This window comes from Tremella mesenterica (genome assembly GCF_000271645.1).
Source record: "Tremella mesenterica DSM 1558 unplaced genomic scaffold TREMEscaffold_1, whole genome shotgun sequence".
Taxonomy (NCBI): domain Eukaryota; kingdom Fungi; phylum Basidiomycota; class Tremellomycetes; order Tremellales; family Tremellaceae; genus Tremella; species Tremella mesenterica.
Window position 1 is genome coordinate 1,030,452 of NW_006711225.1, and position 14,073 is coordinate 1,044,524.

Genomic DNA, 14,073 nt, shown 5'->3' on the forward strand with positions numbered 1-14,073 from the left:
GTCGACTAGTTATACACTTTACGGTCTCTATCTCAAAGTAGATGAGGCTGCACCGCCAGCAGTGCAACCCCTCGTAAGAACCCTACCATCCACAACACACTCTGCTCCTCACTCTCAAACCTATCCTTCATCACACTCAACGCCAACGAACACTGAGTCAAGAACCCAGTGAGCTTCTCCCTTGACCCATCGAATTCGTCCGGATCTTTCGGTTTCGGCGCTCGAGTTGACGAAGTTGTCGCCGACCCTTCTCTAGTTCCCCGCTGTCCTCGACGAAGTTCTTGTACTATCTCTGTCAGAGCCTCACTCTTCTGGTTGTCAGCCGCCTTCAATTCTCTCAGCGCTCTCATCATTTCCACCAGCATCCCATCCCTAATATCTTCTTTAAATCTCTCCGGTGAGTTCCCTCCCCTAGGTCGCGATGTATACGAACTTCTTCCACCAGTCGACCCCCCATCTTCTTCCTCTAATCTTCTCCCTTGATCACCTCCCTCAACCCATGGATCGCCCAAGTATGCGTCAGAAGGTGGTTGGGAGAGAAAAGACGAATCCCTAGAACCGCGAGGTTCTAGGTTACCTTGATTATCCCCCTGTTCGTTCCTCGACATTGCTTCAGCCGTTCTTCTCTCTCGTTCTTTTCCTCTAGTCCACATATATCTTCCCACGAGTTACTGGAGAGTCGGTAAGGACGATCTCTGGTACTGTCACAGGGTTGCTTCTTCGTTAACTTCCTACGACCGACGGCCAATAACTTCGTGGGCTTCGACCTTTACCAACTTCGTTGTTCGAGATATGAAATAGGTGACAATAACTTCTGGGTGTAATAACTTCGTACTTTACTAACTTCTATCACTAAGACAACAACCAGAGATCGTCAAAGATCTCTGGGAACTTCGGCCCTTAAGTACTTCGTCCTTCCCTAACTTCGTCAACGCAGAACTTCGTTCAACCCGACGTCCCGAGCTTCGTACCTCACGAACTTCGTCCCCGACGAAGTTCGTGCCTTCCTAACTTCGTATCCTCCTAACTTCGTATCTCCCTAACTTCATATCTTCCTAACTTCGTATCCCCCTAAGTTCCTACATGACTAACTTCGTCCTCGACGAAGTTAGCCTCCTAATACCCTCGTGGGTGGTGAAGTTCATGCGAACTGGGTCGTTGATGGCGAACTGATGTCCAAAGGAACTTCGTTTGATGGGAAAGGATAATGTCACGCGGCGCCGCGTGACAACAAGCCCTAAGTTGAGTGTGACGTATGAGTGTGGCAATGCAAGGCAAAATCGAAAGTTGACAACTGCTCCTACACAAGCTGAAATGACTGGACGACCAGATTCAGCAGAACTATGCATTAACCATTCTCCAACCTAGCAATATATCAAAGTTAAGAATTGAAGAGATTGTTGGGGATGATGACTCATGGAAGGTCATCCTCCTGCTTCCTCTCCTTAGAAAGTCTCATGAGCCATCAGTTTATCAAAAGCGTCACAAAGTCGACTTGTCACGAAGTGACAAGACAGTTTGATAGTGATAGTGATAGGATGGGTTGGGTATTTAACCAGCGACCGGCGGTATGCAGTAACCGCCGGTTAATAGGCCTTTTAGCACAGTGGTTTAGACCGCTGCCTCTGAAGGGCACTGTTATATCGTCCCAATGCTGGTTAGTTGGTCTCGTGACAGATTAACCGGCGGTTACGGGTAGGATCCTGGGTTCGACTCCCAGGGTGGGCTGGGTCAAATTCAGTCCCTACTTGGAAAACCTCCCTCTCGGAGAAAGTTTTCGGCCTATCGTACCCTTCCCTGTTGGGGCCCCAGATGGGGCTGAAAGGGAAGGCATAATGTCACGAAGTGACAAGACAGTTTGATAGTGATAGTGATAGGATGGGTTGGGTATTTAACCAGCGACCGGCGGTATGCAGTAACCGCCGGTTAATAGGCCTTTTAGCACAGTGGTTTAGACCGCTGCCTCTGAAGGGCACTGTTATATCGTCCCAATGCTGGTTAGTTGGTCTCGTGACACGACTTGTACGCCAAACAAGTTCCTGACTTTCATCCATTTCAGTAATCTCATTCGTTTGAAGCTGAACATCCGATCGATACGCACCATTCAACCAACTTTCGATACCTTCCATCGAAATTTCCACATCACTCAGTATCATACCTGGGAATTGTAGATGTCCTGCTTTGTGCTCTTGATATATCTTCTCTGTCAAATCCTTGAGTTCACTTACACATCTCTGTTGATTATCCGACCATCTCAAATCACATCGAAGCGTATAACGCAGCCGACTAAGAGTTGGTTGATGGTAATACGTCCGAACCTGTTGTTCATCCTTCTTACTGAACCGCCATTTGGCGACAGCATCTTGATCGGGGGAGGGGAGGAGCGTGTCAGGTGGAAAGACAAGATTAACAACAGGAATATCTCCGGTGGTCATTTCAAGATCATGGGGGATTTCAGCAAGTACCACATGGGTATCAATAGTTTTGGTCAATGCCAGTCGAAGATTCCTGGCAAGGGTGGCGACGTGATTTCCTGCTAGAGAATCATGTCCATAGGTGCGTATCTGTAGGGAAGTTAAGGCTTGTTCTAAACCGCTAGCAGTGGAAATGTTCAGATGTTGGAGACTTGAAGTCAGAATTGTATGGAGACGGGTGATCTCTGCCGCTTGAGTAGAGAGTTCATTATCAATCATATTGCCGAGATCGCCACTGCAGATCTGGGCCACTATGGTTATGTCATAGTCTAAAGAACAGTTGGGGTCGATGGTATAGTATATACTACCTTGTTGTGACATGGTACTTACTCGCGAGTTTTGGCGATGGGAGACTTGATCTAGTAATTTACGTTGAGAAGGTAGAGGAAGGATAGTGAAATGACTAAATAGTGAGGACGAGGTGGGGTCTGAGATGTAACGCATGAACTATACTCCGTTTCAATTATTATCTCCTACAAGTGTTTTGGGACTGCTAGGACTGCTCATATTTGCACGTCTGTCGTCATCGAAACGTCTCAAATTGGACAAAGGTGGGACCTCTTTGCACACCCGCCATAGCCACATGCCACATTCGGATTGAGTGCCACATTGGCCGACAACAAGTCTGTATTACATCCATAGATCCATAGACCTCTTCCCAACCAGCAAACCAACCAACATAATTACCTGTCACTTGTCACCAGCGTGTCTTACTCATAATCATCTACCAAGTCTCCTTTTTGTCCCCTGTCGTCTTGCCTTCACTGTCGATTCCGAATCAAATACCGTCCACCGTAAACGTGCCCGGACCGGGGTGGAGGAGTGATCGTCAGTCCGAGCGCAGTCCTATCCCCTTGACGACGCACAGACCCTCTTCTCTTTCGCGCCTAGCATTGAATCTTCTAAGAATATGACGAGCGAGCCTAACTCTGCGTCCTGGCTCGATGACGACGAAGGTGGAGAAGTAGATTTGAGAAAAGAATTTGCTGCTTCAGATTCTACAAATAATATCAAAGGTCAGTCAAACATTACTCTTCTGACATCTTCTTCACCTTTTTGACTTCTCTCTCGAAGAATTTACTCAAAGAAAAACCAATTTTTTCCACCATCAATAGGTTCGTGCAGTGATGTCGGACTTTTCTCAGGGGTCTCCTAGTGGCGGGATGGAATGTGTCTGATGGACTTCATCATACGGACAAGTCTCACAACTGTCATCTTTGAATTATTATTGAATCATCATGTCGTTGGAGAAAGTGTTGACGTCAGAAGCTATCACTAGTGTCCCTTCATTGGCGTCGAGATTAGGAGGATTTGCCATAGACCCTTCAGATCCATCCGGTGAAGTCGCGAAACAACAACCAATACCTGTTCCTACCACAACACCTCCCTCCCGTCCTCGACCAGAAACCAGCAATAATTTATTCGGCAAAGCTCTAGCTGGAGTCAAGTCTGACAGGGCTCCTGAACCAATCTCTACTGTACCAGCTCCTTTACCTCAACCTCCGGTAGAACCAAAGGGAGACAGAATGAGAAGCCAGCATGATGATGATGGTAGGTCATTCTTGTGCCTTGACCTCGTCATTCAACTCGCCATTGACTGTTCGATTCGTATAGTATCGAGAGTTTGTGCTCTCGCAAGGTGGACGAAAATCGACAGATTGACTGACGGATAGGTTGGGGCGGACCGCCTACAACTCAGCATTTCACAAATGGACAGACCAATGGCAATAATGGACATCTTCAACCACAAGACGGTCCCCAAGATGAACAGTCCGACGCTGGGATGTCCGCGGATACCGGTTTAATCAGTAACGATTTCCAAGTGGAGGTTAAGTTGGTGGATCAGCAGGCTGATCCGAACTCGCCTTTGTACTCTGTCAAGTCTTTTGAGGCGTTACCTCTGTGAGTCTGCGCTCATCTCATCTCCTCAACTGTATTCTCATTTCCAACATTACTCGCGTGAGTGACAAGTGCACTAACCACTAGGCACGAAGATTTGCTTAAGGGAATTTACGCTTGCGGCTTTAAGAAACCTTCCAAAATACAAGAAAAGGCTCTGCCTCTGCTGCTCAACAATCCGTAAGCTCGACTGAGATTTGTGGTCATTGAGTTGATCAAGAGCCCTCGTAATCTGATCGGTCAAAGTCAGTCAGGTACTGGGAAAACGGCAGCTTTTACTCTCAACATGTTATCCCGTGTGGATCCTTCGAATGCCACACCTCAAGTGAGTTTTCATTTGCCCTTCACTATCTTCCTACTCAACTCACCCATATTGATATCAGGTTCTGAGCGTATCATGAGACAAAGATAGGGAGGGCTAGGCTGATGACTAGGCCTTATGTCTTTGCCCCTCTCGTGAACTCGCTCGTCAGACTCAGGAAGTGGTCGAAAAACTAGGACAGTTCACACCTATCAAATCCGCTCTCGCTGTGCCGGGCTCGTGGCGGCGTGGAGAGAAAATCCAGGCTCAGATTCTTATCGGGACCCCCGGGACCTTGACTGACATGTTGAGTAGGGGCACCAGGATATTCGATCCGAAAGAGATCCGAGTGCTCGTTTTGGACGAAGCGGACGAAATGCTGGCTTTGCAGGGCTTGGGTGATCAAACTTCTCGTATCAAGAGGTGAGTCGTACTGTATCTCGTTTATCATGAATTGCAGCTTCATCTGCCCATCTTCAACTTACACAGAAAGTATCACATCTGCCCTTTCCTGGGGACTGAGTAAAGACCGTGGACAAGTGGTAGTGAATAGTCTCGGAGGAGAGACTGACGTACAAGAATGCTCCCTGCTGGTATCCAGAATGTTCTCTTTTCCGCTACCTTTCCCGATGCTGTCCAACGATTCGCGGAAAGTTTCGCCCCGGAAGCCAACAAGATATTCCTGCGTAAAGAAGAAGTCACCGTGGAGGCTATCAAACAGCTGTATTTGGAATGCGACGGGGAAGAACAGAAATACAACGCTCTCGCTGCATTGTATGATTGTATGACCATTGGACAGAGTATCGTATTTTGCAAGGTCAGTCTAGCCCTCATCTCCTGTCCCTTTCCCATATCAACTCTACATTTTGATCACTCCGTGTAACCAGATACCTCTGCCTTTTTTGACACCTTTCCTGTTCATCCAGTTCACTTTCTCTCCAGGTCGGAAGTGCTAACAGATAGCGCAAAGCGGTCGCCGACAGAATCACCCAACGTCTCCAAGAGGAAGGTCATCAAGTGGCTTCTCTTCACGGGGACAAACAAAACCAAGAACGTGATCAGATCTTGGATAGTTTCAGAAATGGAGAAACTAAAGTGCTCATCACTACAAATGTCGTAGCTAGGGGTATAGACATTCAACAAGTTAACATGGTGGTGAACTATGATGTGCCGGATCTAGGTCCGGAGGGTAATTTCGAACCTGATATCGAGACGTATATCCATCGTATCGGTGGGTTTACCTTGACTGGTCATCTTCATGTCCCAGACCCACCATTTTGTTTCCGAACTTGTCATCTACATTTACCCACACTCTTTTCTCCCGGAGTTGGACTATACGTCAGATCATCTCAATTTGAAAATATGAGACCGTCTCATCTGTATTCGATTTCCATCTTAGACATGGAGAAGTATCATAGCGAAGAGTCTTTCTCGATATCTACCTCAGACTTCGAATCCTCCCATGAACAAATTGAGATCTTGTCTCAGGAGTAATGTGGCTGACGTCTACAGGTCGAACGGGCAGATTCGGACGTAAAGGTTGTGCGGTCATTTTCGTCCATGATGAAAGATCTCGTCGAGAAGTAGCTACCATCCAAGATGCTCTCGGAAAGTCTATGAGACGTATAGACGCTACGAGTACGACAGATTTGGAACAATTGGAAGAAGCTTTGAAAATCGCCATGAAGTCTGTCAATTGATCCCCCGATCTTTGACCTTTCCATGTATGGAACGAGAATTTGGTCAACATCTGACCAGGTCAATCATGTAATGGGAACGTGGTGAATATGAAGAGATCTCATGATGAAGGTTTATAATCGAAAGAAGTGAAGAGTTTATATGAATAGAGAGATGAGGAAGAGATTTACAGTGATTCAATGATCAATATCAACTGCATCGTTACATGTATAACATTACTGCTGCATGGCCTCTCACTGTACACCTTGATTCATTCACTGTGTAATGTCACTCGTTCCTTTACGGGTCATTGAGCGCTGACTAGTAATTAGTGAGTGACTTTTGTTGGTGGTTGGAGGACTGCTTAAGAGCACACGAGCAAGCAGTCGGTTCACGCACAATACACCATGCACTTCGTACCATGCATTCATCATTGGGTATATACATATGCGGGGATATCTCTCCACAGGGTATTCAAAAGCTGACCAAGTATTTTATAAGACAAGACGCTTCATGACAGAAGAACAAAGGAAAGATTATTAACAATTTTATTTTTGGTACCTAGTGTAAAGTCGAGACGAGGAAATGTATGAGGGATGATTAAGCTTTTGTACCTTTAACATTTTGAGAAAGCCATTGTAACCCTTCGAATAATCCTTCGCCTGTTGTTGCGCAACTGCAAAAGTCAGCATGGGATATGTACCTCTACCTCTTGTTCCGATACTACAGTGTCTGATGACTTTCAAAACAAACGCGGCAATGGGGACGAGGCATATTCCACAAGCAAGGAATGTTCGTCAAGAAGTTGAGCGGTGCAAATGCAGTAGTTGGGGTTCAGGATAGAAAACAATTGAAGATTATCTGATGAATATGATATGATGTGAATGGAAGAGGGCAGATCACTCACCTAGGATGTACATACCACGATCGATCTCTCATTTTGTGTAACCCCAGCTTCTCTGTAACTTCCGCGGGTGACATGGCTAGAAGCGTTAGGCGTTTTCCAATTTTAATCTTGACAACGGTCAAAGATGGCATGAAGTCCTCAAGCACTTCCGGAGGATATGTAGAGGAAGGAGAATGAGGTCTAGTAGACTGGGAAGACCATGGAGCGATGGGCGACGGCAATAAACCGGTTGACAAAAGAAAACTCACCACCTGGTAAATCCTGTTTATTGGCAAAAACCATCAAAAGACATTCCCGCATTTCTCTATCTGCCAGAATACGTTCCAACTCTTGTCGAGCTTCGTCTATCCGTTCTCTATCGGCGGAATCAATGACGAAGATGAGACCCTGAACGTCAGTCCTTTGCACATTTCCCACCAGCGGCTTTTCACCCCTAGTATTTTGGTTGCCTTCGAGACGTTCAAGACTGTCCAAGAGAGAGAGATGTCAAGAGAGAGAGTAATTCGGAAGAGAGGTGTACATTGGAAGTTTTAAAACTCACCTGAGTACCTGTGTAATAATGTCTCCATAAAGGCCTGATCTTATCTTGACCACCTACATCCCAAACGTTGAATTTGACATTTTTATATGTGACCGTCTCGACGTTGAATCCTACAGTGGGGATTGTGGTAACTGATTGATTGAGTTTGAGCTTGTAGAGGATAGCTATGGGTCAGTAATTGACGTTAAAGACTACATTCCTCTGATCCTCTTTATCCTCCATATATTCCTCCTTAGGCGAATCAATCCACTTGTGCACCTGTCCAGAATAAATACAGACAGAGGGATAGGGATGGAGTCGGAGAGAGGATAAACTCACTCGTCTTGCCAGCAGCATCAAGACCAAGCATCAAAATCCTCATTTCTCTATTCCCAAACAACTTGCCTTTGGTCCATCAGTCCATGAACTTTATAAGCTAAAGGGGAAGGAAACTCACTCAACGCTTTACTTACTGATCCTCCCATGGTGTCAAATTCAAGGTGTTCGCTTGATTACTTTATCTGTCGTGTGAATGAGTGACGAGTCGAGATCTGTATACTTCTGACTAAAGTCACAGGATCGATGAGGCGCGTTGAGGGAGCGACAGACGAGATGAGGAGAGATGATTATAATGTCTGGAGAACTCTACGGGGTAATCGGCCAGTGGTGAAGAGTCGATCACGATGATAGGCGGGAGAAAAGAATAAGTGAGGAGAAAAGTAGGATGTGAGAGAGGATGAAACAAGTTTAAAAGTGAGGAATGTGAGGGGAAGGGACCGTATGAGCGACAAAGAGAGAAAGAGACAGAGCACAGACCGCGATATGCGCGCGCTTGGACCTCTCTACCTTAACTCGAACATTACGTAATGTCATGGGTTACTCGATCGGTTCCTTCTTGACTCGTCCCTCCACTCTACTCTATCCACAACAAATCTCGTCTTCAGCAACCAGTACGTGGCTACTACAGGACGGTCTCGCACAAGATGGCAGCACCCGATATGACACCTGTCCCGTGAGTTCTACTCGTATACTAGAGGCGGTGACAAAGGTAGCTCATCAGAAGCATGCACATCCCCGCCATCCTTCAAAATCCCGTCAATGCCAGCTTGAGGCAGGTCGAAGCTCACAATGCACAGCAGAAGCAGAAGTCGGTCGCTAGACGAGAAGCCAGAGAAGAGGTAAAGGCGTCTGGTTCTACCAGGGGGAAGCGATATATCAGAAGGAAAGAAAATGGTAGGTCCCTCCAATACTTCAACATCTATTCCGTCGTCGTCCGCAGCTCCCACTCCTCAATCTACTTTCACTATGGTCTCACCGCCATAAAAATGTCAGGTCGGAAAGGTAAGGTAAATGATACTGAGTTGATACATCAGCCGTCTTTTCTTCAAATCCCCATATCGTAGCTCCTAAACGATCTGACTGTTTCCCTCCTGTACCACTCCAAGCTCACAACTATCGCGTATCACCCTTTCCTTATTTACCTCGTTCCGAACCTGTTCCTTCTCCGGGTTATGATCACAACTCTGATCCTCGAAACTCTCTACACGGAGCATTCAGTACCTCGCTTAAGGGTACCCGCCAGATGCTACGCAAGCGAGGTAGAAGGGCTGAGCAGTTAGTCAATGTAGCGGAGAAGGAGCTCAGAGGGTGGCTTGGGGGTTCATGGCTTCTTCATCCTGAAGAGGCAAGTTGGAGGGTGATTGATCCTTACGTCTCTTTTGGTGACGCAATAGTCCGAGACGAACTTACCGAAGAGGCGAACGAGGGAGAGGGAGAACAGCTCCACAGGGTGGAGGGAGGAGGGAAGATGGATAGAAGAATGCCTTTGCAATATCGACTTGGAGGGCGGATACCGAACTTACCTCGAATAAAGGAGAGAGTAGCTGTTATGGAGCTTTCTAGATCACCCGTGCATCTTACTTGGGCGGTAAAGGATGGATTTGAGAGATTAGTGCTTCATTTGCTTTGCAGGTATTATGGCCTAGTCACTTGGAGTGAGTCATTCATCCTGCCCTTGCCCTATCATCAAAACCGCCAATATCCCTGCCTCTATATTTCTGCCTCTCTGACTTTTTCACGGATCTATCGATGTCCGATCCGCTGGGACATACTGACAGAGACCAGCAAATGAGACACCGCGATCCGAGACTCTGGAAAAGGATATGACTGATCTTCAGGTGAAGATCATGTAACCCACACAGGCGAATCAGTCCGTCTGACCCATATAATCCGTCCCACTCTTGCACGTTCGTCCAATCAAGCGTCCGTTCCTTCGTTATCACTCGATACTCCTTACGATTCCGAAACCGGTGTGTCATCACAGACATTGGTGAGTGACTCGGGTACCGGTACTGCAGTCATCTCCGACTCAGATCTCTCGGATTCCGAAGCGGATTTTGACTCCGTGCGTGGTTATTCTCTGGATGATCCCCCAGATCCTGAGGTGAGAGTTGAGGTCGTAGAGGAGCCTAGTGTGGTGAGGAGAATCCCATTGGTCAGAGTCCTGTCGGACACTTCGTCCCAGTACGGAGGATCAGAATGGGGATCAGAGTATAGTGGGATGGGAGATAGTCTTATTTTACCCACACCTACACCCACTTCTGTCAGTAGATCAGATCCGTCGGATACGTCGGGATACCCTCCTGCAGTCAATGTGGTGGAGGAAGACATCTCACCCGCTGTGATGAGGGAGATCCCTACGGTGACTAGGCGGAGTATGAACGCAATTCCGATGGGATGGGAGGATAGACCGACATTTTTTGATTATCTATATGGGGGATATTAGCTACGATTGAACCATGTGATTTACATGCATGAATCTGTGTTCCATCTTTACACCAAAGGCATTTGTACACTTTGGACATTTTACAGATCGATCACACTTCTGGTCAAGATGGGCGGAGGGAAGATGGGAGGTGACAGGTTGTATTACAGCATTGAAAGCTGAGCGTGTTGAAATGATTAAGAAAGTCGAGTGATGGCTTTCCTATCTAGTGGAGTACCTAAATATCAGTCTCAGAACTTGAAACACCACGGTTGATTGACTTACCATCGGGGGCTATACCGTTCTTTGCGAGAATACGATTGTGTCTTATTAATCGAGCTTGGTCGAAAGTACATCTTTCCAAAGCCCTACGAGTCAATCTTTGCCACCCTCCCCTGTGAGACCAAACATTTCATAAACAGTATAGAGTGGGGCAAGATGGAGAGAGGAGCATAATTCCCTAAGAGGAAAGTGATGCAAATCAAACTTTTCAAGAGGGAAACGTGTCCGTCTAAACTGTTGAATCACACGGTGGGAGACGGAATGGAGTGATGAGGAAGAAGATGAAGAAGTACCCACATGATCCGCCTGACTTCTTCAACACCAGCTTCATCCAAACCCAATCGACTCTCTGAACTACCCTCTGCGAGATTATCACGTTCGATATCAAAGTTGCCACTTGTCAAACCTGCCGCTGCTTGTTCGGAAAATGCGTAACTTTGCAAAGGTGTGTAGTGAGATAAACGAGCGACCAGATTGTCGGGAAGGTAGGGTGCGAGGAAAGTTAAAAGTCGACGACGGGAGTAATAGATTACTATTGAGTCAACTTCGCTGTTCTCCTCGCCTGTGGAGACATTTCCAAATTCTTCATGTCTCCCATTACGAATCAGTCTTTCATAGATGTGTTTTAACTCCAGTAAGCACGTTGCTAAGGGAACAGCTATGGATAAGAAGAACGATTCAAGAGAGGATGGACTGCTTTTGACTGAAGGCATGTGGAGGAAAGGGAGAGAAACTCACAAAAGAGGATAACACAGATCACCGACAAAGCTGAGATATGGAATAACATGTTGTTTCTTTCAATTGGATGTCGCCCTTCGTCCTATCTATAGGTCGAATCCCTCTGAACTTTCGTGTATATGGAGACGACGATGTGACAAGTTGAGAAAGAAAGGAAAGAAAGCAGAGAGAGCTGCGGTGGTGGAAGTAAACTGCGGGGTTAAACTCAAATCACGTGACCTATATCCGCCCTCCGCAAAAATCTTGTTCGCCAAACCCAAACCACTAATCTTCAGCTTGACAATCAACAATGTCAGGGCAAACACTCTCACAACAACTCAAATTACTCCATTCAGAGACTCTTGGACAAGAGGATCAGGTCGACGTGGACGAGACTGCCGATTTAGATGGATTGGTGAATGATGGAGAGAGCAGGAGGGAACATTATGTCGATGTCGGACCTTCCAAGTTACGTGCTGAGGTATCGCAGACGTTGCTGGGGGCAAGGTATGCGGGGAAGAAGGCTAGCAGGGTGAGGATATTCGATGATGATGATGATGAAGAAGAGAAGGGAGATGACGATGTGGAGGACGGTGAAGAAGAAGAAGAAGGGTCAGGGGATGAACAAGAGGACGAGGAGGAAGATGACGAAAATGCAGAAGATGATGATGACGAGGGCTTTGATGAAGACGAAGATAACGAAGAAGATAGTGAAGGGGAGGATGATGGTGATGAGGAAAACGAAGAAGATGAGGAGGAGGATGTGGAAGAGGAAGGAAAAGCCAGGAAACAACTTGATCCTATCGCTTCCCTTCGGGAATCACGTTTGAAGGATATCGAGAAAGGTCGAGGCATACGACGGCAAAAGGTGAGTATCATCACTTGCCTGTGGAGTTTAATCACTAATGTAATAAGGCACTCTTTGACCAGCTCATCACACTTCGTATCACCTTACAAAAAGCCTTTTCATCCGCTTACAAACTCCCGTCCTCCCTGTCAACTTCCACCGACGAAGAGGTGAAATTCAAACGGGATGAAGCCTTGGAAGGTCTGATAAATCTCAGCGAGGATTTGTTCACTATAAGGGAGAAACTTTCACTACCAGGTGCTGAAGTTCCAAATTTGGGCAAGCGGAAGAGAGACGAAGAATATTGGTTTGATGCAGCTCGACAATCCTTGTCTCTTTCTCATTCGTCAGCTCTCTTTTCACACGCCGTTCATGGAGCTAATCTACAGAGCTCACCCACATGTAGTGCCCATCCTGTCGAAATGGGCTACGAAGATACATGCTGCTTCTCAAGGATTGAAAGTGAACAAGTTCAGCCAGTCATCTACTGCAGATGTGTTCGAAGTTATTGATGCCGGCTTAGCTGCGAAGGTCAGTCCATTTCGAATCCTGAGACTGAGAATCAGATAAATGTGAGAATTACATAACTGATAGACAGAGAGAATCTGAGCAAACTTTTGAAGAAGGTGAAGAGTGGGGATATAGGGCGTTATTGAGAGAAGTTATAGATAGTCGGCAAGGCGGAGGAGAGGGTTTATCAATGTTACGGAAAGAGAAGAAGAAAAAGCGAGAAGCAGATCGTGGAGGGAGTAAAGGTAGAAAATTGAGGTGAGTACATACTTGTCCTGGTGTTCATATTATCATGCTTTGACGTCTACTGGATTTCGGATGTGGGAATATAAGCAGGTGGACTTCTGCAGAAGGGAAGCGGGAAGAGGTATGATTGCTAATGAAACAGGTATACCGTTCATGAAAAAGCTCAGAATTTCGTGGTGCCTATACCACTTTCCAGGGCATGGCACGAGGAACAAATCGAAGAGCTTTTCTCAAGTCTGTTCGGCGGAGCAGGATTGAAAGGTGCGGTATCTCGAGCCAATCCTGTTACTCAGGGGAATGATGAAGGTGTGGCGAATTTAGGAGGGTTGAGAGTATTTTGATCTTTCATAGACATCATTTTTACATCTTAGCTCTTACTGGACCTACTCAGCAAGAGAGCAGCTGATTTTCTGTCATCAGTTTGTACATAGTTGTATTCTAAGCATTGCATTGACATCCATGTCTATCTCATCATGCCAGTATCCCGGTGCCACACTGCACCATGCATCACCATGTATTGTCATAGTCAGAGTCAGAGTTAAGTTAGTGAGTGATGCGATCGAAAGTCGCGTGGCATCGGATCCGAAAAGTTGGAAAAGTTGTCCCTTCTCCATTCCTTGACCCTCTCCTCCCTACTCACCGTTTTTTTCTCTCCACTCCTTGAAAACGTCCCTCCAGCTACCACCATCTTGAGGCACATAAAGAGGTATTCTTGATGTCTATCGAAGATCATCTTGATGAGCTGCTGAGTGGAGTCCCTTCCGCTGACCCACAAGTCGATAACGCCTGGCTTGAGCTTCTCAAAGGATGGGAGAGGTGAGCTACCTCTAAATACAACCCATCTCAACTGACATCAGCCAAAACCACGATGGTCCACCTCAAGTAGGATTCAGTGGGACCGCTTTTCTTGCTGAACCTCTTCCTAGCAT

The 14,073-nt window shown here is 46.5% G+C and overlaps 6 protein-coding genes across 6 annotated transcripts; 3 read left to right on the top strand and 3 right to left on the bottom strand.

Moving 5' to 3' along the window:
* Positions 1-1,838: 1,838 nt before the first annotated feature.
* On the bottom strand, positions 1,839-2,795 carry TREMEDRAFT_58323 (uncharacterized protein; the record flags this gene model as incomplete). The annotated part of the gene is made up of 2 exons (XM_007001165.1): positions 1,839-2,198; positions 2,229-2,795. The coding sequence occupies 2 exons, from the start codon at positions 2,793-2,795 to the stop codon at positions 1,839-1,841; spliced, it is 927 nt and encodes a 308-aa protein (XP_007001227.1).
* A 338-nt stretch (positions 2,796-3,133) lies between these two features.
* TREMEDRAFT_72673 (uncharacterized protein) lies at positions 3,134-6,596 on the top strand. The gene is made up of 9 exons (XM_007002056.1): positions 3,134-3,490; positions 3,744-4,025; positions 4,148-4,376; positions 4,461-4,553; positions 4,596-4,698; positions 4,808-5,097; positions 5,254-5,491; positions 5,638-5,905; positions 6,187-6,596. The coding sequence occupies exons 1-9, from the start codon at positions 3,385-3,387 to the stop codon at positions 6,372-6,374; spliced, it is 1,797 nt and encodes a 598-aa protein (XP_007002118.1). The 5' UTR covers positions 3,134-3,384; the 3' UTR covers positions 6,375-6,596.
* Positions 6,597-6,754: 158 nt separating this feature from the next.
* TREMEDRAFT_70641 (uncharacterized protein) lies at positions 6,755-8,263 on the bottom strand (the record flags this gene model as incomplete). The annotated part of the gene is made up of 6 exons (XM_007001938.1): positions 6,755-7,027; positions 7,259-7,334; positions 7,507-7,645; positions 7,800-7,963; positions 8,118-8,183; positions 8,236-8,263. 6 exons carry the CDS (start codon positions 8,261-8,263, stop codon positions 6,952-6,954), a joined length of 549 nt encoding a protein of 182 aa, XP_007002000.1. The 3' UTR covers positions 6,755-6,951.
* Positions 8,264-8,761: 498 nt separating this feature from the next.
* On the top strand, positions 8,762-10,563 carry TREMEDRAFT_58326 (uncharacterized protein; the record flags this gene model as incomplete). The annotated part of the gene is made up of 4 exons (XM_007001166.1): positions 8,762-8,790; positions 8,842-9,011; positions 9,152-9,772; positions 9,956-10,563. The coding sequence occupies 4 exons, from the start codon at positions 8,762-8,764 to the stop codon at positions 10,561-10,563; spliced, it is 1,428 nt and encodes a 475-aa protein (XP_007001228.1).
* A 156-nt stretch (positions 10,564-10,719) lies between these two features.
* On the bottom strand, positions 10,720-11,676 carry TREMEDRAFT_36488 (uncharacterized protein). The gene is made up of 4 exons (XM_007000764.1): positions 11,563-11,676; positions 11,122-11,356; positions 10,828-10,910; positions 10,720-10,780 (listed from the first exon to the last, which is right to left on the bottom strand). The coding sequence occupies exons 1-4, from the start codon at positions 11,609-11,611 to the stop codon at positions 10,740-10,742; spliced, it is 408 nt and encodes a 135-aa protein (XP_007000826.1). The 5' UTR covers positions 11,612-11,676; the 3' UTR covers positions 10,720-10,739.
* A 175-nt stretch (positions 11,677-11,851) lies between these two features.
* TREMEDRAFT_66745 (uncharacterized protein) lies at positions 11,852-13,485 on the top strand (the record flags this gene model as incomplete). Its single annotated transcript, XM_007001808.1, has 5 exons — positions 11,852-12,409; positions 12,457-12,719; positions 12,778-12,919; positions 12,987-13,156; positions 13,287-13,485. The coding sequence occupies 5 exons, from the start codon at positions 11,852-11,854 to the stop codon at positions 13,483-13,485; spliced, it is 1,332 nt and encodes a 443-aa protein (XP_007001870.1).
* Positions 13,486-14,073: the final 588 nt, after the last annotated feature.